We start from the raw sequence: 23,697 nt of genomic DNA, 5'->3' as shown, positions 1-23,697 counted from the left end.
TTGAGCCAGCGTCTCCAGCAGAGCGTTCCCCGGCACCACAGAGGGTCCCCCGGCACTGGCTGGCACTCCCTGGGGTCATCCCTGCCATGTTGCCCCGCAGGAAGAGGGACCCCATCCTGCTGTCCCACGCCGAGCTGCCTGGCACCGACGGTGAGGGTCCCTGCGGTGGTGGGGACGGTCGACGGTCCGCGTCGGAGGAGGAGGGCCACCTCCCCAGCCTCCCCCGCGATGACCTCCCGAAGAGCATGTCGGGCTCCTCCGTCTCCTCCTACCACTCGGCCCTGTGCTCCGAGGGGACCGACACCTTCAAGGACTGCCTGGAGTTTCTGGATGAGGATGGGCCACCCCCCGGGGACGCTGGGCGACGGGGCGACGGTCCCCAGGGGGCTGTCCCGGGGCGCTGGGCTGCAGCGGGGGCCCCTAATGTCCCCCCGCCACCCGGCCCCCTCGCCCGCCCGCGGCAGGCTCAGCTGTCTGGCGTGGCTAAGAATAGCCCGGCGCCGGGGCAGGGAGGCAGGATGGGTCCCCTCGGCGGGGACCGGCAGCCCGGCACTGCCGCCGGCACTGGTGGGGAGCCGGCTGTGCCCCGGCAGCCCGGGGGGATGCTCGGCGGAGCGCCCAGCGATTCGGACGAGGCGGACGGCGAGGTGCGGGCGCTGACGGCCAGGGCTTTCCGCAGCCTCTCGGGTCTCTCCGGTGCCCGCCTCGACATGTGCAGCTCCCACACCTCCTCCAGCCTCTCCAACTCGCTGTCGGAGGACGGTGGGCGACCGCGGCGGTGGCCGGCGGCTGGCGGCGAGTGCCCGGCGGCAGCGCTCCGTGGCAGGGTGGGCTGGCCCTTCCCTGCTGGCATGGACGGGGAGCTGCTGGGGAAGGAGCAGTTCGAGTGCGTGGACGTGGAGCTGGAGAGCGGGGAGGGCAGGAAGGGCCACTGCAAGAAGAGGACCGTCCCCAAGCGCCAGATCCTGCTGAAGAGGAAGGAGAGGAAGGAGACAGGTTTCGGGTCCTGGGGTGACAGCCCGGCCACCCAACCCCTGCCCCCTGCCAGGAAGGAGCCCCCCAGCAAGGGCAGGGCCATCGGAGAAGACTTCAGGCTCAACTACAAGCAGTTCATGAAGACGGCCTCTTTGGACGCCGACGCCGGGAAGACCCGGGCGGCCTCTTGCCTGGTGAGAAACGTCCTCGCCAAGAAAATGCAGTACGAGCAGAGGATCAGGATGGAGCAGAAGGGGCTGTGGGGCAGCTCCACCTCCTCGGGGCCATCCTCCGCCGGCACCGACCTGCTGGGCGACGGCCTGGAGGGCAAATCCAGCTCGCTCTCCCGCTCCGACTGCAGCTTCTCAGCCGAGGACCTGCAGGGCGGTGGCGGCGGGATGGCGGTGGCCGCAGGGAACGCCGCCACCCCCCATCCCGCCAAGGGGGTGGTGCTGAGCGCGGCGACGAGGGAGAACGTCTGCAAGCTGAAGAAGACCTTCAACGAACTCAACGAGAGGATGAAGTACCAGGAGGTGCTGGAGGGTCACCGGCCACCCGGTGCCACCGAGGAACCGGTGACGGAGAGGATCCACTACTGGCGAGCGCGTGCCTTGTTCGAAGCCCACCCCGGGGTGGGGAAGGTGCTGGATGTCGCCCCCAGGTTCGAGCGAGTGCCGAAGCCGTGGCCCAGCTTGAAGCAGCGAGCCATCCGCCCCCGCCACCCCCAAGCCATCCCGCCCGAGGCCGACAGCCTGGCTCTCCCCGCCGCGCCGCCGCGCCGCCTCTTCACCTCCCGGGCACAGGAGGTGAGGCTGGTGCCACAGAGCCAGCGGGAGGAGAAGCCGTTGGTGGTGCCGCACCAGCCGCCCAACCCCGGCACCCTGTCGCGGGGGTCCGCGCCGGCCGCCCTCCCAGACCCGGGAGAGAAGGGAAAGGGGCGCGTGCCGCAGCCCCGCGACGTGCGTAAACTGGTGAAGAGCAGCTACAGCCTCTGCTTCGGGACTGCCAGCACATCCCGTGGCACCGCGGCACCAGCGAGCGGCACGGAGCCTCCGCTGGCCGCCCCGCTCGTCATCCACTGCACCTCGGTGCGCCGCCGGGAGCCAGCCCCGGAGCTGGGGGACGGAGAGGCGCTGGCAGCTGCCAGCCCGGAGCCAGCCCCGATGCGTGCCGAGGGTCCCGCCACGCTCGCTGCTGGCCGGCCCTCGCCCACCCAGGGCTCCCCCGTCCACATCACGAGGGTCCAGTCCACGCGGAGGGGAGCGGCCGCCATGGAAAGCCCGGCGGCATCGCCAGCGCGCTGTGAACGGAGCGAGCTCAGGGTGCCGCCGCGGGCGCCGGTGGCCGAGGGGGTGCCGCACGTGGAGACCCACCTCCACGTCCTGGTGGGCCGGCGGTCCCCGGCAGTGGCCGGGGAGGGGTCCCCAGCTCAGAGCAGCACCGTGCTGAGGACAGAGAAGACCATTCTCCTCCCACCACCTCCACCGAGTCCCACAGAGGGAAAGGACAGACGTGGCCATGGTGCCACCGAAGGGCACCGTGCCGCCAAGGGACCCGAGTCAACAGTGCAGCAGCATGGCAGCAGCGGTGGTGGGGACCGCCATGCCGGACTCCTGGCTGGCAGCAGTGGACCTGTGGCACCAGCGGAGAGAAGCCCAAAGCCACCCCTGAGCGAGCAGGTGTCGGCAGGGAGCAGCGGCTCTGCGGGCAGCACCAGCCCTGCTGCCAGGGAGGCCGGTGATGATCCCTCTGGGCGGCCGTCAGAGCGCAGGGAGGCCCGGGAGCATTCACCAAAGTGGCCGGCAGACGCCGAGCCGTACCTTCCTGCTGCCCTGGCGGAGAACTCCAACTACTTAGCAATTCCCATGAAAGCCCCCAAATCCTCTGCGATGCCAAAGCTGCCCTCGGTCCCCAGCCCGTCCAGTGCGTCCTTCGGGAGCCCTGTGGTCCCCAAGCTAGTCAGCACATCCTTTGGGACCCCCTTGATCCCCAGTCCAGCCAGTGCATCCTTTGGGACCCCCTCGGTCCCCAACCCAACTAGCACATCCTTTGGGACCCCCTCGGTCCCCAATCCAGCCAGCATATCCTTAGGGAATCCCACAGTCCCCATCATGACCAACTCATCTTTCAGCTACCCTCCAGCCTCCAGCCTGGCAGGCGCATCATTTGGGGCTCCCTTTGTCTCCAACCCCACCAACAAGTCTTTTGGGACCCCCTTGATCCCCTATCCAGCCAGTGCTTCCTTTGGGACCCCCTTGGTCCCCAACCTGTGCGGTGCATCCTTTGGGACCCCCTTGGTTCCTAGTCCATCCAGTGCATCCTTTGGGACCTCACTGGTCCCTAATCCATCCAGTGCATCCTTTGGGACCCCCTCAGTCCCTAATCCATCCAGCGCATCCTTTGGGACCCCACTGGTCCCTAATCCATCCAGTGCCTCCTTTGGGACCCCCTTGGTGGTCCCTAATCCATCCAGCGCATCCTTTGAGACCCCCTCAGTCCCTAAACTGGCCAACTCATCACTTGGGATCCCCTTGATCCCTAGCTCAGCTGGCTTATCACTTGAGTCCCCCTTGGTCACCAACCCAGTCCCCTCTTCCCTTGGACACCCATCAGTCTCCAACATGGCCAGCTCATCCTTTGGATCCGCTTTGGTCCCCAACCCAGCTGGCATTCCCCTGGGAACTGGTGTGTCCCCCGTGGCCAGTGGGGAAATGCCCTGGAGCAAACCCGGCCCCGAGCCCCCCCTGCCCCGTCCTGCTGGGGGCCTGGCTGCTGGGGAGCACCCAGTGCCGCCACCCCCAGCCCAGCCCCAGCCTCGCCTCGAGGACGCTCCCCCTTTCCCCAGGAGGTCCGACGGTGCCTCGCCGAGCAGTAAGAGCACGCCAAGCCCCACTAAGCCCTTCGCACCCAACCCGCCCCCACACCGGAGGATGCTCGTCGATCCCAACAGCGGGAAATGCTACTACATGGAGCCACCACGGCAGCCCCAGCTGAAGACACTCTATGACCCTGAGACTGGGCAGTACCTGGAGGTCCTCATCCCACCAGTGGCATCACACGCCGGGCTCTACCAGGCTCCTTTCAACCCCCTGCTCATGGCCCCGGGGGTCTATGGCCCACCCTACGTGCCCTACAGCGGCTTCCCAGGGCTCCCAGCACCCCCGCCGCCTTCCGCCCCCTCTCCAGTGCACCCTGAGCTGCCAGCTGCTGAGAACCTCAGCTTCTCCGGGACCTTCAGCTCTGCTCCCAAGGGCGAGGGGTCACCTGCTGCCGGGGGTCCTGACTGCGGGTACTTGGAGAGCCTGTACTACATCCCCACGGGGATGCGGGCCAGCCCCAGCCCTGGGCAGCCCCTGGCCCGTGCCAGCCCTGATGGGCCCGAGAAGGGGCCGCTGCTCCCGATGTGACGGTCCTCAGCTGGGGACAGACCCCTGGGGCACGTCCCTTCCCGAGTGGCCGGGCTTTAACCTCAAAGTCAGCGTCATCCCTGGTACAGGAGGGACCTCCTGCCCGCGACTGAGCTGCTGAAGCGCCGAGGGGTCATGGGCATCGACTGGACCTCATTGGCCCCTCATGGGAATGGGGAGAAAAAGGATGTTTTCCAACGTGAGCACCCGGCAGCCGCGGTGGGGGCTGAAGTCATGGGCCCCGGTGGGCAAAGGGACCAGATGCATGGTCCCCTCTGTACCGCCGGTCCCGTCCCGAGGGCGACCTGGGCTGGGGGACAATGGCCCCCACCCCCCACCAGGCCCCCCCAGCCCTGGCTGCAGCACAGACTGCCTAAAGGAGTAATAAAAGTGCTGACTCAGCATTAAAACCTGCCTTTGGGTGGTCTGTAAAGGGGGGGTGAGAGTCTGCCACAGCCCCTTTGGGGGGACTGAGGTGCATGGATGCTGCAGTCCGTCTGTGTGCCCTACAGTGTCCATCCGGATGGATCCCAGTCCCTGGGAGCAGGAGAGGGCTCTGCAGTCATCAGCGAGCCCTGAACCCAAACCCCAGCTCAGAACCCCAAACCCCAGCACTGAACCTCAGACCTCAGCCCTGAGCCCCAAACCTCAGCCCCTGAGTCCCCATGCCTGAACCCCAAACCCCAGCCCAGGTCCCCAGCCCAGAACCCCAAACCCCAGCCCTGAACCTCAGACCTCATCCCTGAGCCCCCATGCCTGAACCCCAAATTCCAGCCCTGAACCCCAGCCCTGAACCCCAAACCCCCACCCAACTGCCACCCCAGCCCCAGCCCAGGTCAGTCCACGTCATCCTGGGCAGGATTTGGGTTGAGGAGGACGACCAAAACCACCATTAGGACGAATTACACCAAAAACCTCGCGGTGATGAGGCGGTCGCTCATCACACACATCCTCCCCCCCGCGCCCCGACCCCCCGGGGATGGACGGGGCCGCGTCGGCCGGATGCAGGTGCACCAGCCAGCCCCGGGGGGGGGGTTATAGCCACCCCCGCGCCTCCGCCCCACCACTTTCGGCATCGCGGCGGGATGCAGCTGGCGCTGGCGGCGTGGCTGGCGCTGAGCCTGCTGGCGGGGACGGGGGCCCAGGAGGTGTGCGGGGCCCCCCCCGATGCCCTGACTCGCTCCGTCCCGGCGCCCCAGCTCAGCCCCGAGGAGCGGCTCTCGCCCCACATGCCCGAAGCCCTGCGCTGCGATGCCTGCCACGCCATCGCCTTCCGGGTGAGGAGCGGGGGTCGGCACCCCGAAACTGGGAGGGAGAGCCCTCACGGGGATGCTCCGGGCTGGGGAGATGCTGCTGGCTCCTCTGGGGCACCCCGCTGATGGTTGACCCCTGCCAGCACCCCCAAAAAAAGCCCTTTGGGGTCAGTGGGCTCTGTTGCAGCTACTCATGGACCCACCACCCCATGCAAAAGTGCTGCTGGGGCTGCAAGGAAGGGGGTGCAGACCTCGTCCCCGCTCGGGATCGGGGTCACGGGGAGGCTGTCACCCTGGCGGGACCGTTTCTGCCCTTTTTCGCCCCAGATTGAAGAGCAGCTGCGGAAGGCGGAGGGGAAGGTGGGCAGGAAGGCACTGAGCGAGGCCGACTACGTGGAGGTGCTGGAGAGGAGCTGCTCGCAGGGCTGGGAGAGGTGAGCGGGGTGTCCCTGGGGGCAGGGGTGACCCCAGGGCCAGGGGTGTCCCCAGAAATAGAAGTGTCCTGAGGGATGGGGGTGTCCCCAGGGATGGGGGGTGTCCCCAGGACGGAGGTGTCCCCAATATGGAGGTGTCCCCAGGGACAGGGGACATTCCCCAGGAATGGAGATCTCCACAAGGACAGGGGTGTCCCCAGGGATGGGGGTGTCTCCAGGAATGGAGGTGTCTCCAGGAATGGAGGTGTCCCCAGGGATAAGGGGGTCCCCAGGGATGGGGGGGTCCCCAGGGACCAGGCTTTCCCCATCCCCTGCCTTCCCCCGCAGCTACGGGGTGCAGGAGCTGGACGGGGTGAAGCGGCTGGCGGGGCCAGGGCTGCCAAGGCAGGAGCCCATGAGCGTGGCGGTGCTGGGGGGACCCTGGCCAGGCCGGTAAGTTCGGCACCGGTGGGGGGCACTGGGCACTGTCCCCTGCCCGCCATGGCGGGGGGGTGGACACCGCGTGCCCCACGGCCGGCTCCTCGCAGGCTGGCCAAGATGTGCCACGGCTACGTGGGCGAGCGGGGCGAGGCGCAGCTCTACGGGGCGCACCGGCGGGGCCCGGCAGCGCTGCGGGACCTGCTGTGCCACGGCGAGAAGGGCGCCTGTGCCGGCGGCGGGAAGGCCGGGGGGGCCGCCCCTGCCAAGGCGCTGCAGAACGAGCTGTAGCCCCGGCATGGTTAATGCTTAATGCCCCGCCGACCTTCGGAGCCGACTTCGTCCCCGGCGAGAGCCGACGCGTGCCGGGAGGTGGGCGCCTTCCCGGTGTCGCCCGTCGCCGGCGGCGTGGCAGCCCTTTGACGCCCAGCATGGACGTGCCGGGGTGATGCTGGCAGGAGCCGGTGCCCCGCGTCACCCGACCCCCCGCGAGCCGGGAATTACTCTGTAACCCGCCGGCTCTAATGTTTTACCGCCGCGGTGCTGGTGGCGGGCGCGTCGCGGTCCCGCCACCGGTGCCAGCCCTAATTAAAGGAGTTAATAGCTGATCGGTCCCGGCAGCGCTCCCTGGTTTCACAACCGGCAGCCAATGGCCGCCTTCCAGCCCGCGCCCCGCGCCGCGGCCCGGGTGGGGACTAAAGTCCTTCCCACGGCCATAAAGCCCTCCGCGCGGTGACATCGCCACCGGGGCCGCGTCGCCGGAGGATGGGGACCCGCTCGAGAGACCTGGCTCAGCCCCAGGTGAATGCAGCCTCTGGCCCCGGCCCCTCCTTGGCCGTACCCGGGGGCAGTGGGGTGGGAGGTGGGTGACAGGCGGCACCGACCCCAAATCCTGGTCAGCTCGGGGCCGTGGTGCCCACGTGGCGCTGGCACAGGACGGGGTGAGCTCGATGGCTGCGGTGAAGCCCAGGACCAAGGGACATGCTGGGATGCTGTGGCTGAGCCTGGCTGTGCCATCCCATCCTGCCCAGCACCTGCAGGGTGGTCCAGGCACCCCCGGGCCAGTGGGGACCCTCCTCCACCCTCCCCTGGGGACAAACCATGGCGTAGGGACAGTGGGTTCTGGAGCCTGGCCCCTCCTGGGGGGCAGAGCCGATGCCAGGTGGGGCTGATCGGCCACGCGTGCCATGCCACGGCTCGGTGGCCCCTGCGTCCCTGGGGCAGAGCCCAGCCCCGTTCCCATGGGACACCCGGGACAACACCGACCTGGCTCCCATCTCGCCAGAACGGGAACTCGGCTCCCGCCCCCACCAACCCTCCGCACCCCCCCGGGAAGGAGCTGCCTGTGGTGGGCAAGGTGAGTTCAGGGGCACCCCCCACACAGCACCCACCCCAGATCCTTCTGGAACGCACCGTGGGATGGCGACCACCCACCCCGGGACCCCTCCCCGTCCCTGAGAGCGCCAGGAGTCCCACGGGGCAGTCTGTGCCACCTGCGGGGCATTCCCCGAGGTGAGCCGGGGCTGAGCTGTGCCCCCTGACACACCAGGACCCCGGGGCGGGCGCCGGGCCCCCCCGGCCGGAGATGGACATGCTCTACAGGATCGAGGACGTGCCCCCCTGGTACCTCTGCATCCTGCTCGGCTTCCAGGTACGGCCTGGGAAGGTGGTACCCCCTCTCCGGCAAAGCCTGAGCCCCCCTCCCTGCGGTGTGGGGCACCTCATGGCACTCCAGCCCTGCTGAGCCCCCCCCTCACCTCCCCCCAGCACTACCTGACCTGCTTCAGCGGCACCATCGCCGTGCCCTTCCTGCTGGCCGAGAGCCTGTGCGTGGGCAAGGACCAGCTCACCGTCAGCTACCTCATTGGCACCATCTTCACCTGCGTCGGCATCACCACCCTCATCCAGACCACCCTGGGCATCAGGTAGAGCCGCGGCCCCGGCGGGGACACCCCCCCCCCTCGCCCATCCACAGGCCGTGGGCACGGGCATCACCTCTCGTCCCCCCCCAGGCTGCCCCTCTTCCAGGCGAGCGCCTTGGCTTTCCTCGTCCCCGCCAAGTCCATCCTGGCGCTGGAGAAGTGGCAATGCCCATCTGAAGGTGAGGGCAGAGGGGGTGCAGGGGGAGGGGGGGGGGTCCAGCTGCTCCCCCACCCCCCCCCACCCCAGGGACCACCTCATGCCCCTCCATCCCCAGAGCAGATCTATGGCAACTGGGCGCTGCCACTCAACACCTCCCACATCTGGCAGCCCCGCATGCGAGAGGTATGTCCACGTCCCGCCACCACCCCCGGAGACCCCAAAATCCCCGGCAGGCTGCTGACCCCTCATCTCTTCCCCCCCCCTCTCCCGCCATTCCCTGCAGATCCAGGGGGCCATCGTGGTGTCCAGCCTGGCGGAGGTGGCCATCGGGCTGCTGGGGCTCCCCGGGGCGCTGCTGGGCTACATCGGGCCGCTGACCGTCACTCCCACCATCTCCCTCATCGGACTCTCCGTCTTCCAGGCGGCCGGCGAGCGGGCCGGCTCCCACTGGGGCATCGCGGCGCTGTATGGGGAGAGGGGACGCGGGGGCAGGGGTGTCCCCGTGCAGAGCTGGGAGGACATCACGTCACCTCTCTGTCTCCCCAGGACCATCCTCCTGATCGTCCTGTTTGCCCAGTACCTGCGGCACGTCACTGTCCGCCTGCCTGGCTACCGGCGCGGCCGCGGCTTCGTCCTCTTCCATGTCCAGATCTTCAAGATGTTCCCGGTATGGACTGGTCGAGAGCTGACGGGTCCTGGGGGGGTGTCCCAAAACAACCTCCCTTTTTTCCACGTATGGGTTTGCGAGTGATGGGAGACGCGGCGCCGGTCTCTGCCCCCCCCAGATCATCCTGGCCATCATGGTGGTGTGGCTGCTCTGCTACGTGCTGACGCGCACCGGCGTCTTCCCCAGCCAGAGCGACGCGTACGGCTACAAGGCCAGGACGGATGCGCGGGGGGAGATCCTGTCCGTGGCACCCTGGTTTCGGGTCCCCTACCCCTGTGAGTGCCCCCCAACGCCCGGGTCCCCCCACACCCCTTTGCCCTGGGGCACGCGGGGACTTGGCGTTGCACTGCCGGCGCTGGGGAGCACCCGGGGGGTCCTGGCGCGGCACCAGTGGGTGAGCGCCAAGGGGGCTGGGTGCCAGGGTGCCCCCCATCCTGATGGCTCGCTCTGCCCCCTCCCCGGGCAGGCCAGTGGGGTCTGCCCACAGTGACCTCGGCAGCCGTGCTGGGCATGTTCAGTGCCACACTGGCGGGCATCGTCGAGTCCATCGGGGACTACTACTCCTGCGCCCGGCTGGCGGGAGCCCCCCCTCCCCCTGTGCACGCCATTAACAGGTACGGCCACTGGCCTTGCCGGTGCCCGGCCCACGCCATGGCATCCCTGGGCACCGGGCGGGAAGACGGTGGTTGCCACCGACACGCCGCGGAAGAGCAGTGGCAGGGACCAACCCGTTTGTGTTGTTCCCCAGGGGTATTTTCACGGAAGGCATCTCCTGCATCATCGCGGGGCTGCTGGGGACCGGCAACGGCTCCACCTCCTCCAGCCCCAACATCGGTGTCCTGGGAATCACGAAGGTATTGGGGCCGGGGAGGGGTCCCGGCTCAGCCACGGAGGGGGAGACGGGCGCCATCACCCACTGCCAGTCCCTCCGTGCAGGTGGGGAGCAGGAGGGTGATACAGTACGGGGCTGGGATCATGCTCGTGTTGGGAACCGTTGGGAAGTTCACGGCGCTGTTTGCCTCCCTGCCGGACCCGGTCCTCGGCGGGATGTTCTGCACCTTATTCGGTAACCTCGCCGCCGCCGCTCCGCGAGCCCGCAGCGCTGTCACCCTCAGCCCCGGGCCGCTTCCCCAGCGATCCGGGGGCTGACAAGCCCATGGGACACCGGGCAGGCTTGGAGGTTTTGGGTCGGACACCCCTCGCCGTCCCCGCGGGTGGCCCACCCTGGCGCCCGGCTGCCATCCGCTGCCGGCGGCGCGACCGTCTGCGCCCGCCTGCAACGCGGCCGCCGTCTCTGCTGCCAGGCATGATCACGGCCGTCGGCCTCTCCAACCTGCAGTTCGTTGACATGAACTCCTCCCGCAACCTCTTCGTGCTGGGCTTTGCCATGTTTTTCGGGCTGACGCTGCCGAACTACCTGGATTCCTACCCCAAGGCCATCAACACAGGTACCCGCCCGCCGCCAAAAGCTCCAGTTTTGGGCATTTAGGCAGAAACAAGGGCAGATCTCACGGGTGCTCGTCCACCTTGGGTAAGAAATGGTTAAGTAAGCAAATCCGGCTGATCACAGCGTGCCCGGCTCAGTCCGTGCCCTCTCGCAGGTGTCTCGGAGCTGGACCAGATACTGACGGTGCTGCTAACGACGGAGATGTTCGTCGGGGGAACCGTCGCCTTCATCCTGGACAACACCATCCCGGGTAATTAGAGCACACGGAGCCAGGGGGAAGGAAACAGGGAGGGGTTGGAGGCAGGTTGGGTCTGGGGGCTCGGCCGACGCGGTGCCGGCTGCCGCAGGGACGCAGGAGGAGCGAGGGCTGGTGCGGTGGAAGGCGGGCGCGCAGTCGGACGGCGCGGCGAGAGGCAGCCTGAGGAGCTACGACTTCCCCTTCGGGATGAGCGCGGTGAGGAGGAGCCGGTGGCTGAAGTACGTGCCCATCTGCCCCACGTTCACCGGGTTTAAGGGCCGGGCGAGGGGCAGCGGCGCGGCGGCCACCGACGTGCAGGATAACGCCGACGGGCTCTCCGTGTGCACCAAGGTGTGAGCAAGGAGAGGGCTCGTGCCTCGGCACCGGAGAAGCCGAGCTGAGCTCCGACGGGTGCTGTCAGGGTTCCTTAGCACCCACCAAGTCCAAAGCCGAGGCTTCCGGTGCCCGTCTCGAACACAGGGCTAGGGAAACCCAAAGGTGCCTTTCAGGGACACCCTCAGCTCCCAGGGTACCGGCCTGGGGACCGCCACCCCCTGTGTCATTGCTCCACCTCGAGCTTCGGGTGGTTGAGATTCATCCTGCGCTCGCTGAAGCTCGTTAGCCACCATCGGAGCACCAGCCAGAGCCCCCGCAGCCACAAACTCCCACCCGGAGCCGCAGATTCCCATGCTGGGCTTCAGCAGGGCTGCCCGGCGGCCGGAGCAGGCTCCGGTATCCAGAGCAACGGTAGGATGCTGGTTTTAAGATCGTACATCAAAAATAAATAAAAAGTTCAAGCTCACTCGCCCTACGGGTGTCTTTGCTGCATCCTGCACCGCTCCCTCGTCCCTTCTGCGTTTCCAAGGCTCCAGCAGCTTGCCGTACTCCTTCCCGCATTGCCCAACGCAGACATGTCTGGGATATTGTCATCGCTCCCACGGCACGGTGGGCTTCTGCCCAAACCTGGGTGCAGCAGGAGAGGTGGTCCAGCACAAGCCCTCGGCTCCCTGTCCTGCTCTGGGGAGCACCAGACAGCCGGCTCCATCCCGGCCACTCTGGGCAAGTGCTGCCCGGAGCAGCTGGTTGGTTTCCAGCAGCGGAAGGCAGCCGACGGCCTCGTTGCCAACAGTGGAGCCCGTTTCTAGGCTTGGGTTTAGCACCAAAACCCAGAGTTGGAGCCAGCATTGCACAACTCCATCCCAGTCCGTCCGCACCAGCACAGCCACACGCTCGCTTCCCAGCAGAAGTGAGAAAACCCGTGAGTCAAGATAAAGAAATTTAATAAGACGGGAAAAAAATAACCACCGAAAAACCCCGAGCGATGCCAACGCGATTGCTCACCACCTCCCACAAACGCGGCCATGCCCGGGCAGCGCTCAGCGGTGGAAGGGCCCCTCTCCCGCTGTCCCGGTTTTGCTCCTGCTGAGTGTGACGTTACGCCACGTGCAACGCCCGTTTGGCCTCTCCCAGCTCCTCGCCCAGCGCCAGGGAAAGAGCAAGAGAAGGCTGTGCCGCCGCGCCAGCGCCGAGCCCAGACACCGGTGCACCCCAAGCGCAGCGGGACAGGGGCTGCGATGGAGAACGGCAGCTCCGCCACGGGGAAGCTCAGCTCTTGAGCAAACCTCCCAACGTTACCGAGTCGGCTGGAACACAGCAGGGAAAAGGAAAAAAGCAATCACAGGGTGGTCAGGCTGGCTGTTTCACAACTGGCTGGAAGGGGAAGGTAACGCTCAGTGAGGAGCTCGGGATAATTGCAATTAGCCTTTTGAGTTGCTCTGCCCGAATTCCTCCGAGGGGTTCTTCCACCTGGAGCGAGAGGGAGGCAGCGACGTGGTTGTGCTGTAGGGCAACACCTGCGCAGAGGCTCCGTCTCACCCTTCCCGTTCTGCAGCGCCGCGTGATCTCCGGAATGTTTCCGTTTGGTTCATCCAGAGCTTAAAATAAAACAAAAAAAGATCCACGGCGAGGCTGGACAAAGCTGCGAGGGAAGAGCGGACGAGGCTGGTATCCGAGGGCTGCCGGAGGCCGGTGCTGGGCGCACCACGCGCTCCCCACGCCCTCCTGCAGCTCTCCGGGGTTCAGGGGACCCGGAGCATCCCAGTGCCAGCAGCCACCGCGCCGAAGCCTCCGCCAGCGCCAGGCCCCGGGCTTTACACGGTGCCACCAGCTGTTCACCAGCCCGGAGCTCACCTGGGATTGGCAGCTGTGAGAGCGAAGGAAAACATGCCCTGGCAACCACAGAAAGCCGGGGAGGAAAGAAAGAAAAAGCCGTCGGAGTCCAACCTTGGATGAGGATTTTGGGCTATGGCATTACAGCTTTACGGGCACCATGTCCGTAACGCCATCCTTTTCCAAAGGAGTTTCCGTGGGAGATGTGTATTCACGAGACAGCCACCACGTCAGTTCTACTATTATTTATTTTTTTAAATATTTTTGAAAAAATATAATTTTTTTACAATATTTTCAACTTAAACACTATTCACACTGAACACGTATGGCAGCTTAACCTACCCGAATATGAAGTTTAAGAAGCCAAAACTGTTCTAGCTTTATTAAAAGGAAAAAAAAAAAAAAAAGAAAACAACAAAAAAAAAGAAGTTGTTGTGCTGTAGACTATCGTGTAGTGATGATTAAACAAAGCGAGGGAAAAGCACCACTCAAATCACTAATGCCAGGGTTTTCTTGGTTAAATCCAGCTAAAAGTTACACAGGCAGCGCTATGTCCGTATCCGGGTTTGTTGGAAGAAATTGTGATGAAACTCCCATCTCCTTTAGCTTAATCAGGAAGTGGAACGTTTCGAACATGATACCACACCGCAAAGGACTGGGAATTTCTTCCTTCCCATCGCCTGGATGGTAGCTCGGTGGCTGAGATCTATGACTCTGCACAGGTCTGTCAATTTTTCTGTTAAAGCTCATGCTGCTTAGGCGGAGCACGCAGATTCCTCAGGGGAAAAATTAACATTAGTAACAATACTGGTATTTCAAAGGAAAGTTAGCTCATTTGCATAACAATCAGATCTCCTCGCTGTCATTTGGAAGTTAAGGCATCATCAGGTGCAAGCCAGCACCAGTTAACACACCATTAGTTAAAAACAGACCATCATAGCAAATTCCTGGTTAAAAAGACAGAGTCTGCAGAAGATTTGAGGAAGGTGGAACTTTGTCTCAACTTGACTGGTGCTTCTTACCTCACCGCCTCCTTTGCGGAGCGCCAGGGCCCAAGGATGTCTCCACGAAACTTTTGACAGGTTTACTTAATAACAGTCTCAGCACTTTTATTGAGCATGCAAGACTAACAAAACTTTGGCAATGCATAAGTGTAACACAGTGACAAGAAGAGAGAGCTTTTACAATTAAATCTTCTAATACTGGCTTCACAGTGTGGAAATTGTGCTACATCCACCAAGAGAGGGCCCAGTCTACTCAAATATTTAAGTACTTCACCCCAGGAACAAACTCCTTTGCGTTTGGATTCAGGTTACTCTTGACCTGAGGGAAGGAAAAACACAAGTCTGGTTGAGTCACTGCCTTCACCTCCCATTCCCAAGCTGAACACAACCCTTGGGGACAGCATCAGGGACGGTTTGTGGATTGAGAGCAACAGCCAAGCACCTAACAGGGTTTTTGCATATTTACTAAAAGTCTCTAATCACTAAATTAGCCATCCCTCCTCAGCACCACCTGGATGTGTCCGTCAGACAAAGGCTCAGGGAACAAGGAACCCACCGGCATGCATGAAACACGGCAACCTCGATCCGTGCTGAAACAGCTTTTCCTAAAGTTGAGCTGTTAAAACGTGCCGTGAGGATTTTGGATCTTGCTTCTTTAAGCAAGAGGAGACTTGTTCCAGGAATTATATGCACACTATTGATTTTTTTCAAGTTCTATGCCAGTGACTACCCTGTCCTCCCACTTGGCCAGCTGCTGTTCCACAATGTCCTGCAGTTACAGGTGGGCAGCCAGCACCTCCAAAATGAGCTCTTAGTCATGAAGAAATGGAGGATTAGGCTTTTGTGTTCTTAAGTGAGACTAAAACTGCTGCCTGCAGCTGCTTAAGCTTGGAAAAGCAGGGGTAGAATTTCACAGCACTCGTGCAACATGACCGTGTGTTTACTACGCATCGGTAACGTCGTATTTTGTTTGGGAAAACAGGCACCAACTGCTCTAGACAAAAAATCATACAGCAAGAAAGAGGAAATCATCATAGTTTAGCTGCTTTCCCCCTAAGATTCTTATAGAGAGATCTGCTGTGGTGCACGCGATCCAAACCAGACCTGAGAACGTGGCTCGTACGGACCCAACACCGAAGTGCTGGCAGAGGCAGAACTAAACTCTTGCAGTCCTGTCACCTAACGGCACCTCACGGGGTCATCGTGCCTCACTCTACCCTTCTCTCCTAACGCACTAGGCATACCCAAAGCCACTTGAATCTACGCCACGGGCTAGCAAAGGCACCGTGTGGCTATGAAGGAAACCACCGAATAGTCACATCACTCGAGGAAACATCCCTTGCCCAGCCGTCCCACCCCGCTTTAAGAGTCCCTGGCCTACGTGTAAAGGATTTTCTCTGGCCATTATCAGCAACAAAAAAAAACAAAACAGCCTTGGACAAAGTTTTAGAAACATGAAGAGAAACTGAATTTACCACCAGATCCTCCAGTGATGAGCTGTCACTGATAACAAGGTCATTGAACTGGTCCTGGATTTGATCCATTGTTTGTGGGAGATCACGGGCTGGAATAAACCATTCATGTTCCTCCTCTTCTTCCAGCATCTCCTGGAAACAGCGCTCAATAAATTCTTCTTCCCACAACTCCTCTTCAATCTACACAACGAGAAGAAACTGCTTTGTCAACAAACATTGAGAGCTCGTGTCTTCATTCCAAGGTTTGTGCACTTATCTCTGCAACAGGACTCCTAGCGGAACAGCAGGCTTGTGCTGCGGGAAGGCAAGCAGCTTGGATTTTTTGAATGCAAAGAGTATTTTATTTTGCCCCGGGAACTTGGGCTGCAGTTCAAAGGGAATGGCAGGAGAACCTCTCAGCCCCACCTGCTTCGTTTGCAGCTTGTGAAGAGCTCAAGGAGAAGGAAAACGTTGGTTCCAAGCGAAAATTTCAGTTTCACCGATTCGTCTCGACCGAACTCACTGCAAGTATGAGGAACACACTCTCTAGGAAAGCATCCTGCAAGATTCTCGGGGAAAAAAAAAAACAACCACTGCCTGTCACTTGGAACAGGGAACAAGAGCGTCTCCCCAGCTGTAGATGATGTGCTGACTGAACGCAGTTCTCCTACGGAACTCCAGCGCTCTCGGCAGCTGTTCGGAACGCTGACCTGCCGTGCTACAAGCAGGACAAATCAACCGACACGCATTGCACAGATTAAAGGAAAGTTCTGCCTGTTTGTTGAGTAAACAAGCTGTGGAGGGAGTTCATCCCGACAACTTTTCCACGTGCTGCACTGCAGCACTGACGAGTGGAACGCAGGGAAATAGAAGCTGGTGTGAATGACCTGCCAGACGTAAGGGGGCGGAAAAATGGTCCGGGACAGATTTAGAAGTTTGCTCCATGGAAGCTCAAACAAGCTTTGCTATCTCTCCTTCACTCTGAAATCAAACACCCACTTGGTCCTGAAGTGGAAATTCAGTTACACACCACAAATACCAAATCACCAAAGTTAAGGGCAGAGTTCAGGATTCCTGGAAAATTCAGGTTCCCTGTGCTCGGGGCAAAGACGCTCACCAGCTCGCTCGGTGCTCAAGACGCACCGCGCTCTGGGGAACAGGGACTCATCACCCCACGCTCTCAGGCACTGTCCGGGCAATCCAAACCCCGCACAAAACCCCGACTCAGTGATTCCCAGTAAAGCACTCCAGCAAGGGCGGCGGGCTCCCATCAATCCTTCTCGTGAGGCACTGCCTCCGTCCTGCGTGCGGGTGCAAGGGAGCCGTGGGCACGCAGCCATGAGCTACTATCACAGCAGGGGCTGCCTGGCACCGGGTTTTTTGTTACATGGTTGTGCACCTACTATAATGTTCAGTTCTGTAAACGACTCAAAATTAATTTTGCCTGTTTGTATTTTCCTCGCTCAGGGTTCCCCGGAGCGGTGTGCCTGCAGCGGCGGGCTGTCGCGTGGTGCCTGCCTGCCTGAGCAAGAACGTCCTCGCCTCACGCTCCCACCTCTCCTCTTCTCTGAAAATGGAGCCCGTGCCTGAAAAATAAGTTTATTCACAGCACGACTCTCAGCTCCGTCCCCAAGAACTACACATGCCTTATGCCAACTACTGTACAGTCCCCAGGAGGAAAAACCCACCCAACAGGAAACAACACGAGCCCATCCTGGCGCACGCACAAGGGAATGCAGATTTTGCAAGCAACCTGAATTTCAGATGAGCTCTGTGCCCTGCTGGCACCCTGAAGAGAGAGCAGCAGGCGTATCCTACTGCAGAAGCTCCGACTCCTGAGCCTTCAGCATGGCCACGCTGTGCTGGAGCGGAGAGAAAGTGGCTGCTTGAGTACAAAGATCAAGTTTTGATTAAAAAAAACAGAGGCGGGGGAAAGAGGTGGGCCGTTCCCAGCCTCCACAGGAGAGAAAACCGCATCCAAACGTACGGTGAAAGATCAAGTGAAGGCTTCCTTCCAACCTGGCTGCGAGGGCAGCTGTAAGACGGAAGTATTAAGCAACAAGCAGGACTGTCACCCAACAGCCACGTCCACCATCTCCCTCAGGAACAGCAGCCCTGGTGACAAGGCAGGCAGGCAGCGGACCAGTTCAGAACGACCACAGCCGGCACGTTTGCGCATGTAAAATCTCTGCAGTGGCCTCGCCAGACCCGTCCCTTCCAAAGGGCCACATAAAGTCTGTCAACTATTTTTTTTCTCCTCCCTCCTGCAGAAGCAGGGGATTAATGAATACATTTGAACATGCCACACTTCCCATATCTTCCACCCAGATGACAGAAAATATTTCTTGCCAGAGAAACGGAGATGTCTGTTCCCCAGGATTCCTCTAAGCCTATCTAAAAAGCCTGTCTCTAAAGGATTCCCAGTCTCCTATCTCGGTTGCTAAGCCACAGCACCTCTCCCTTCAGCCAGAAAATGGCAAAGCACACGACAAGACAGAGGGGAATGACTTGCCTGCCTGTTAAACTCCTCTTCGTTCTCCATCCACATGTACTCCGCGAAGGGATTGTCGTCTTCGTGGGAATGACCATTTATAATCACATCCTCGCTGATGATGCTTGGGCTGGTACTGCTGCGACTCGGATCTTTCATGGCTGCGTCTCTGAGTCCAAGTCTGCAATTAAGAAGTGCAGTAATTAAAGACAGGCAGAGCGGCTCATCCCCCTGCTCCTGCGCACGCCCGGCCCAAGGGAAGGCTGCGCCTGTGCCTGAAGGCTCCAGGTGGCCTCACCATGACTGCAGCAGCTCTGCTGAGCACAGCATGTTACCAGAAAGCACCGTTTCCATCGTACGCAGGTTCGGGTAACAAATCAGCTCCCCAAACTGGACCTCACCAAATCAGCAAGTGCCAAGCACCAAGGCCAATGAAAACAGGCAGGAAAACGACCAGAAACCATGCCTGCTTGCCAGCAGGAAAGTATTTAAGGCAACATTCAAGAAAGAGGGAAAATTTGGTTTTCAAAATACTTTTAAAGCTCCCACACGAGTTTCAATGAACTCCCCTGGAAACGAAGCGCCCCGTGTCCGTGCTGTTTCAGAGGCAGCAGGCAACACTTCAGAGGAATTCCCAAGGACACCCATGGCAGGGGTGACTTTCAGCCCACCCAAAGGCAGTTACGGGATGTTCTGTGCGATGGCACGAACCAGCTTTCCCAGCCACTTCACTGCTGGCAAACCTCACCAGCGAGGCAGAAACCATTACGCACCGGTTCGCACGGCGCCAAGCTGGCACAACAGTTCCCACAGCTACTTCGTTAGCAACAGCCCGCCGATGGGCAAGCTGCAGGTGAAGACAACACCGTAAGGCACTGGAAGACAGTCCGTGCTTGCCTCTCATCCCACTTCATTAGTATGGATTGAGTCACGCCTGGAAAGCACCCAACGTTTCCGCCTGTCCACGGTACGTGGTGTCACAACGTCCCGAACTCAAGGACCGAGGGTGCAGCTGGCACGCGGGTTTTGTCCCACCCACCCACAACACCGAGCAGGACAAAACCTACGCTTGGTCGGGACCCTTGGCACGAGAACGGCACGGCAGCCTTTCCGTCAGGCTCGTAAGCCTGCCTGAAGTTGTAACTCTTGAGATCAGAGACTCGAGTCTGCTCAGAGCCTCTGTTCTACCTGAAAATCTTATTCGTGTTGTGAAGTAAATAAGACAATTCTGCCATTTTTCCTCCATCACGCTTAAGGGCTGATATCAACGCTGGAAAAGCTGAGTAATTTCAGATACTAAACCAGCAGCATTGAATATTCTGACACGGGTGTATGAAGCATGTGAGGCAATGAGCCGATGCGGCAGTGAGTGTAAATATTTCAATTTTATTCTCAAATCAACATTTTAGCTCGCTGTCTGCATGCCAAAAAACGACATTCAGAGAGGAGGATATCAAAACACAGCCCTCATTGTTATTAGAGCATGCGGGCTTATCACGTAGCAGCTCATATTTTATCTTTGTATTTCAGTTGGCCATGCAAGTTTTGGTTCGAAACGTGTTCTTGATAATACCAGGTCGAAAACCTGCCACGTTCCAACAATCACTTCGGAAAAGCATAAAGAAAAAGGAACTTGCCTGGTTTGCTCTATGCAAGGTTTTTACATCAAAGGCAAACCCAAGCGCGGAAGTGCCTTTAGCTCCCTAGGAAGTACAACGACGCGACCAGAACCGGGTACTCCAGCAGGAGAACACAGGTTCTTTTGGATGTTCTTTCAAAACAAACTTGCCAAGGATTACTGGCAGCATGGAACACAGAACAGGAAAAGACACTGCATTCAGCACTCCAACTCAAGCTTCAAAGTGCTTTAAGTGACTTCAGCGGTTCACAAGCTCACAAACAGGAGGGACTAAAAGAAAGAAAAGACCTCAGAGTCTAAAAAAAGCCTAATTTTTATCTTTTTCTTTTGTGGAGTGAGTCTTGATGTTAACATTCCACTGGGCTTTGTGCACACCAACAATCTGCACTACACGTGAGCAACTCTCCGTTAGCAGTGTAAAGTACTCAGGCCAAATTCCAGGCAACTTCTGTACAAGGAAGACTGTACCCAGACAAGTCCACAAAGGTAAAAAAATATTAACTAAAACACCCCTACTTGTTTATATAAAATCTTGGAAGGTTAATTTGTTGAATCACGGGCTAGTTTTCCTGATTAAATGTTCCCATAGAACACAATCTATGTGCTTTAGGAGGGAGAGGAGTTCAGCTCAGTGTTTCATCACGCTTGGACTCAAACAACTTTTTATTACTGCCCAAGGACAACGTGGATGATTATCTTCAAGAAAAGATCAGAGGCTCAACCTGAACATCTAAAGTTTATCTGATAAAGCCCTAAGTCCACTAATGTTTTCCCACAAGAAAAGGTATCAACAAACACTTGTCCTGCACGAACAGTTAGGAAGCCCCAGGCCAGTCCCTGACTCACAGCGCTCCTCATAATTTGATTTTTCTGCAACTTTTAATAAAATATACACAGGGAGCTTTCCATTTCACCATGCTGGCTTTCTGTGCTGGTTTGCAAGGACAAGATGAGTCTCGTTTCACCAGTACTGCACACAGGAGGGGAGCCAAATGCCACCTTAGTCTTGCAAAAAGCCACAATCTAAGGTGGCTGCTGCAGAAAAAGAGCCACGGTGATGGGCTACACTACTGTTGTGAATAAAAATAATACATTTTCCATCTGGGAGTAGGTGGAAAGCAGAGGAGCTCAAAGCTCCTTACACTAGAACGGGAAATTGTGCTGGGTTTGTGTGAAGGGGGTCTGGTGGCAGAAAAGGGAATTTGCTCCCTGTGACTTCCCTGGTTTCGGAACCGGGTCAGACCCGGCTCTGGCCACCAGACTGGACCCCCATCTCCCTTGGGGTTGAGCCCAGCAGCGCCTCTGCGAATTGCCCTATTTAAGTTGGGACAAAAGAGCCGGAAAAGGTGCTTTGCCTGGCAGTGAGGAGAGAAGATGGCTGCAGCAGCAGAGCTGGCTGGGGAACTCGGAGAGTGCCCGTCTCCCGGAGTGCCCACCCAGGCTGAGTTCACCCAGAGAGGACTGAGATCTGAAAGAAACAGCCACACGGACACTGGGCCAGTGAAGATGGAGCGGGACGAGGTGTCCCGGAGCTGAGCTTCCCCTGCAACCGGTGGCGAGACAGCAGGCGGCCCCCCTGCCAGGACGGACTCGGTGGGGCACAGACCCACTCGCGGCCCGTGGAGAAGCCACGTCGGGGAAGAGATGCCTGAGCCTGAGAGAGGTCGTGGAGCAGGGGATGCACGACAAGGCAGAGACGCATCCAGAGTCTGTGGGACGACCCACGCCAGAGCGAGTGGCCACAACTCCCTAAGAATCTGTGACTGTGGTAAAGCCCGCACTGGAGCAATCTGATGGGGAAGGATTGCATCCTGCGGGTAGGACTCACTCTGGAGAAGTCTGTGGATTTTTCCTTGTGAGTAGGGGATCCACTGGAGCAAGGGAAAATGGTGTAAGGACGACTCCTCCTTTAAGAAAGGAGGGAGCAGCAGTAACAACATGGATGAACTGACCTGCACTCCCCCATTCCCTGTCCCCCTGCGCCGCTGGGGGAGAAGGTAGGGCTGGAAAGAAAAGGAAAAAGGGGGAGAGGTGTTGTTTTTTAAGACCTGGCTTTGTTTCTTTTTATCCTCTCAAGTAACTGTTAATAAATTGGTTTTGTTCCCAAGCTGAGTCTGTTTTGCCCAGGACCATGGTTGGTGGGTGCTCCCTCTCTGTTCTTGTCTCGACTCTCAGTCCTTTTATTACATTTTTTTTTTCTCCTTTCCACTTCATTGAGGGGAGGAGTGAGTGAGCGGCCATGTACAGAAATGTAACATTAGTAGTGCTAAGGAACAGAAAATTTGCAGAATTCTGCCATAGTGATATGATTGGAGATCCAGCTCTGAACTAGTCCAGGATTTTGGCAGGGGGTGGGGGTGATGTAGGAAGAAGAGTGTAAGTACATAAGGAAAGACACTAAAAAACAGGAGTTTTATCTTAGGAACGAGGCCAGAAATTAAAAATCCTGTAACAAGAGGACTTCCAGTTAACGTGTTTTCTGCATGAAGTGTGGAACTTGTTATTCCCGAACATCACTAAGGTCCATTAATTTACCCATTTCTCTGAATTTTGCTTTGTTTATAGCAATGAAAAGCCCTAGACCAACCATCATAAGAATTCCAAGCTTTGTGATTGAAGATATTGCATTTAAACCCCAATCACGAAAGGAGATTATCTAACGCCTACTTCGGAACATAAGGTCAACGGGCTTAATTCCACACAGCACACCCCAGGTTTCTACCCTTGACCAAAAAAAAAAAAAAATAGAGGAAAAAAGTTTAGATATTTGCTCCAAGCATCCGAAAGCAACACAGCACAGCAGGCAACACCCGGGGATTTTAGCAGCAGCTGAAGTCAAAGCCAAGCGGGTTTGGAGGCGCAGGGAGCGCTCTGAATTCTGCGGAAGATGGTGTTATTTGCTTATTAGCTACTGATTGCTCTGGTGAGGCCGGAGCGCCGGCCGAGCCGCTTGTTATCTAACTAGATTAGCAAGCGGCCGTTAACCAACAAACTGATGATACTCCGTGTAATAAACACATTTCTTAACGGAATCCAGCAGGGATGCCAGCGCTATCGGACAGAAACGCCTCCAAGCACCGCACTGGGATTTACTTGAAAACACGAGCCCTCCCGGGGGGCGCAGGGCTGGCTCCCCAACCCCCTTCCCGGTGCCGGTGTCCCAGCCAGCGCCGACGCCCGCGGAGCCGCTTCGCTTCAGCGAGACACGAGGAAAGCTGCGGAGCTCCGCTCCGCCGCTCGCTCCCCGCCGGTACCACCGCGGTCACGGAGGCGGAGGGCAGCGGCCGCGCACCCGGGAACAGCAGCCGCCCCCTCCCCCCCCCGCTCCGGTGGCTCCGGTCCCGGCCCCCCCGCCACAAGGCGCCTCCGCTGCCGGGGCCGTGCCCGGTCCCGCCCCGCCCGCTTTGTCCGCCGCCAGGGCCGCCCCCGCTGCGGGGGCTCTGTCCCGTCAGGCCCCGCGCCGCCGGAGCGCCCCCCGCCTCCCCCCCCCCGTCCCCAGGACCCGGATGCTGCCGGAGACAATGAAGACGGCGCTCCGGGGCGGCCCCGCCGCGCAGGCCCCGCCGCCGCGAGGGGAGGGCGGGCGGGGGCCCGGCGCCGCCTCAGGGGAAGGGGCGGCTCCCCCCGCGCCCCCCCCACTCCTCCCTGCGCCGCGGCGGCGGCAGCAGCAGCAATGGCGGCGTAGCGCGGCGCGCCCGCGCCGCCTCGCCTCACCTCACCTGCGCGCAGAGGGAAGTGCCGCGGGTGCGCACACCGGCTCCCAGCTGCTCCGCCGCCGCCCGCTCGCTCCCGGCTCGGCCTCGCTCCGCGCCCGCCGCCGCGCTCCCCTCCCAGCGCCGCAGCCCGCCGGACGTGAAATCACTTCCGCTACCTGTGTGAGCGCATAGGCCCCGCCCCCTCCTGCCCCGGAAGCGGCGGCGGGAGGCGCGGCGCGGCGCGCAGCCCTGGCGGGGAGGCGGCGCGGGGCATGCCGGGAGCTGTAGTTCCGCCCGGCGGCGCGGCCGCCATTTCGCGCGGCGG

At 60.2% G+C, this 23,697-nt stretch overlaps 4 protein-coding genes across 5 annotated transcripts; 3 read left to right on the top strand and 1 right to left on the bottom strand.

Annotated features, from left to right (window-relative positions):
- The first annotated feature begins 86 nt into the window (after window positions 1-86).
- Window positions 87-4,382, top strand: PROB1 (proline rich basic protein 1). The gene has a single exon (XM_086621759.1). The coding sequence runs from the start codon at window positions 87-89 to the stop codon at window positions 4,380-4,382; it is 4,296 nt and encodes a 1,431-aa protein (XP_086477885.1).
- A 1,085-nt stretch (window positions 4,383-5,467) lies between these two features.
- On the top strand, window positions 5,468-6,777 carry MZB1 (marginal zone B and B1 cell specific protein). Its single transcript, XM_086621705.1, has 4 exons — window positions 5,468-5,659; window positions 5,963-6,069; window positions 6,397-6,501; window positions 6,597-6,777. The coding sequence occupies exons 1-4, from the start codon at window positions 5,468-5,470 to the stop codon at window positions 6,775-6,777; spliced, it is 585 nt and encodes a 194-aa protein (XP_086477831.1).
- Window positions 6,778-7,251: 474 nt separating this feature from the next.
- On the top strand, window positions 7,252-11,277 carry SLC23A1 (solute carrier family 23 member 1). Its single transcript, XM_086621462.1, has 15 exons — window positions 7,252-7,287; window positions 7,772-7,843; window positions 8,036-8,137; window positions 8,254-8,411; window positions 8,499-8,587; window positions 8,684-8,751; window positions 8,852-9,033; window positions 9,115-9,235; window positions 9,354-9,510; window positions 9,702-9,849; window positions 9,984-10,089; window positions 10,172-10,301; window positions 10,540-10,683; window positions 10,837-10,932; window positions 11,030-11,277. Exons 1-15 carry the CDS (start codon window positions 7,252-7,254, stop codon window positions 11,275-11,277), a joined length of 1,857 nt encoding a protein of 618 aa, XP_086477588.1.
- A 2,109-nt stretch (window positions 11,278-13,386) lies between these two features.
- PAIP2 (poly(A) binding protein interacting protein 2) lies at window positions 13,387-23,464 on the bottom strand. 2 transcript variants are annotated; one of them, XM_086621421.1, is made up of 4 exons: window positions 23,397-23,464; window positions 18,060-18,219; window positions 15,569-15,748; window positions 13,387-14,412 (listed from the first exon to the last, which is right to left on the bottom strand). In XM_086621421.1, exons 2-4 carry the CDS (start codon window positions 18,195-18,197, stop codon window positions 14,347-14,349), a joined length of 384 nt encoding a protein of 127 aa, XP_086477547.1. In that variant the 5' UTR covers window positions 18,198-18,219; window positions 23,397-23,464; the 3' UTR covers window positions 13,387-14,346. The 2 variants fall into 2 exon arrangements, with proteins under 2 accessions (XP_086477547.1, XP_086477548.1); XM_086621422.1 differs by having other exon boundaries at window positions 15,572-15,748.
- Between the last annotated feature and the right edge of the window lie 233 nt (window positions 23,465-23,697).

This window comes from Tauraco erythrolophus, chromosome 16 (genome assembly GCF_009769465.1).
Source record: "Tauraco erythrolophus isolate bTauEry1 chromosome 16, bTauEry1.pri, whole genome shotgun sequence".
NCBI classification, from domain to species: Eukaryota; Metazoa; Chordata; class Aves; order Musophagiformes; family Musophagidae; genus Tauraco; species Tauraco erythrolophus.
Note: the sequence above shows the minus strand (reverse complement) of the source record. Positions and strands in the feature narration are given on the sequence as shown.

Excerpts from the sequence above, each read along its gene's own strand:
- PROB1 (XM_086621759.1), top strand. The coding sequence starts at position 87 with ATGTTGCCCCGCAGGAAGAGGGACCCCATCCTGCTGTCCCACGCCGAG.
- MZB1 (XM_086621705.1), top strand. The coding sequence starts at position 5,468 with ATGCAGCTGGCGCTGGCGGCGTGGCTGGCGCTGAGCCTGCTGGCGGGG. Across the intron at positions 6,070-6,396 it reads TGCTCGCAGGGCTGGGAGAG|CTACGGGGTGCAGGAGCTGG; the intron begins GTGAGCGGGGTG and ends CTTCCCCCGCAG. Across the intron at positions 6,502-6,596 it reads GGGGGACCCTGGCCAGGCCG|GCTGGCCAAGATGTGCCACG; the intron begins GTAAGTTCGGCA and ends GGCTCCTCGCAG.
- SLC23A1 (XM_086621462.1), top strand. The coding sequence starts at position 7,252 with ATGGGGACCCGCTCGAGAGACCTGGCTCAGCCCCAG. Across the intron at positions 8,588-8,683 it reads GTGGCAATGCCCATCTGAAG|AGCAGATCTATGGCAACTGG; the intron begins GTGAGGGCAGAG and ends CTCCATCCCCAG. Across the intron at positions 10,302-10,539 it reads GATGTTCTGCACCTTATTCG|GCATGATCACGGCCGTCGGC; the intron begins GTAACCTCGCCG and ends CTCTGCTGCCAG.
- PAIP2 (XM_086621421.1), bottom strand. The coding sequence starts at position 18,197 with ATGAAAGATCCGAGTCGCAGCAGTACCAGCCCAAGCATCATCAGCGAG. Across the intron at positions 15,749-18,059 it reads AAGAGGAGTTTAACAGGCAG|ATTGAAGAGGAGTTGTGGGA; the intron begins GCAAGTCATTCC and ends CTCGTTGTGTAG. Across the intron at positions 14,413-15,568 it reads CATCACTGGAGGATCTGGTG|GTCAAGAGTAACCTGAATCC; the intron begins GTAAATTCAGTT and ends TCCTTCCCTCAG.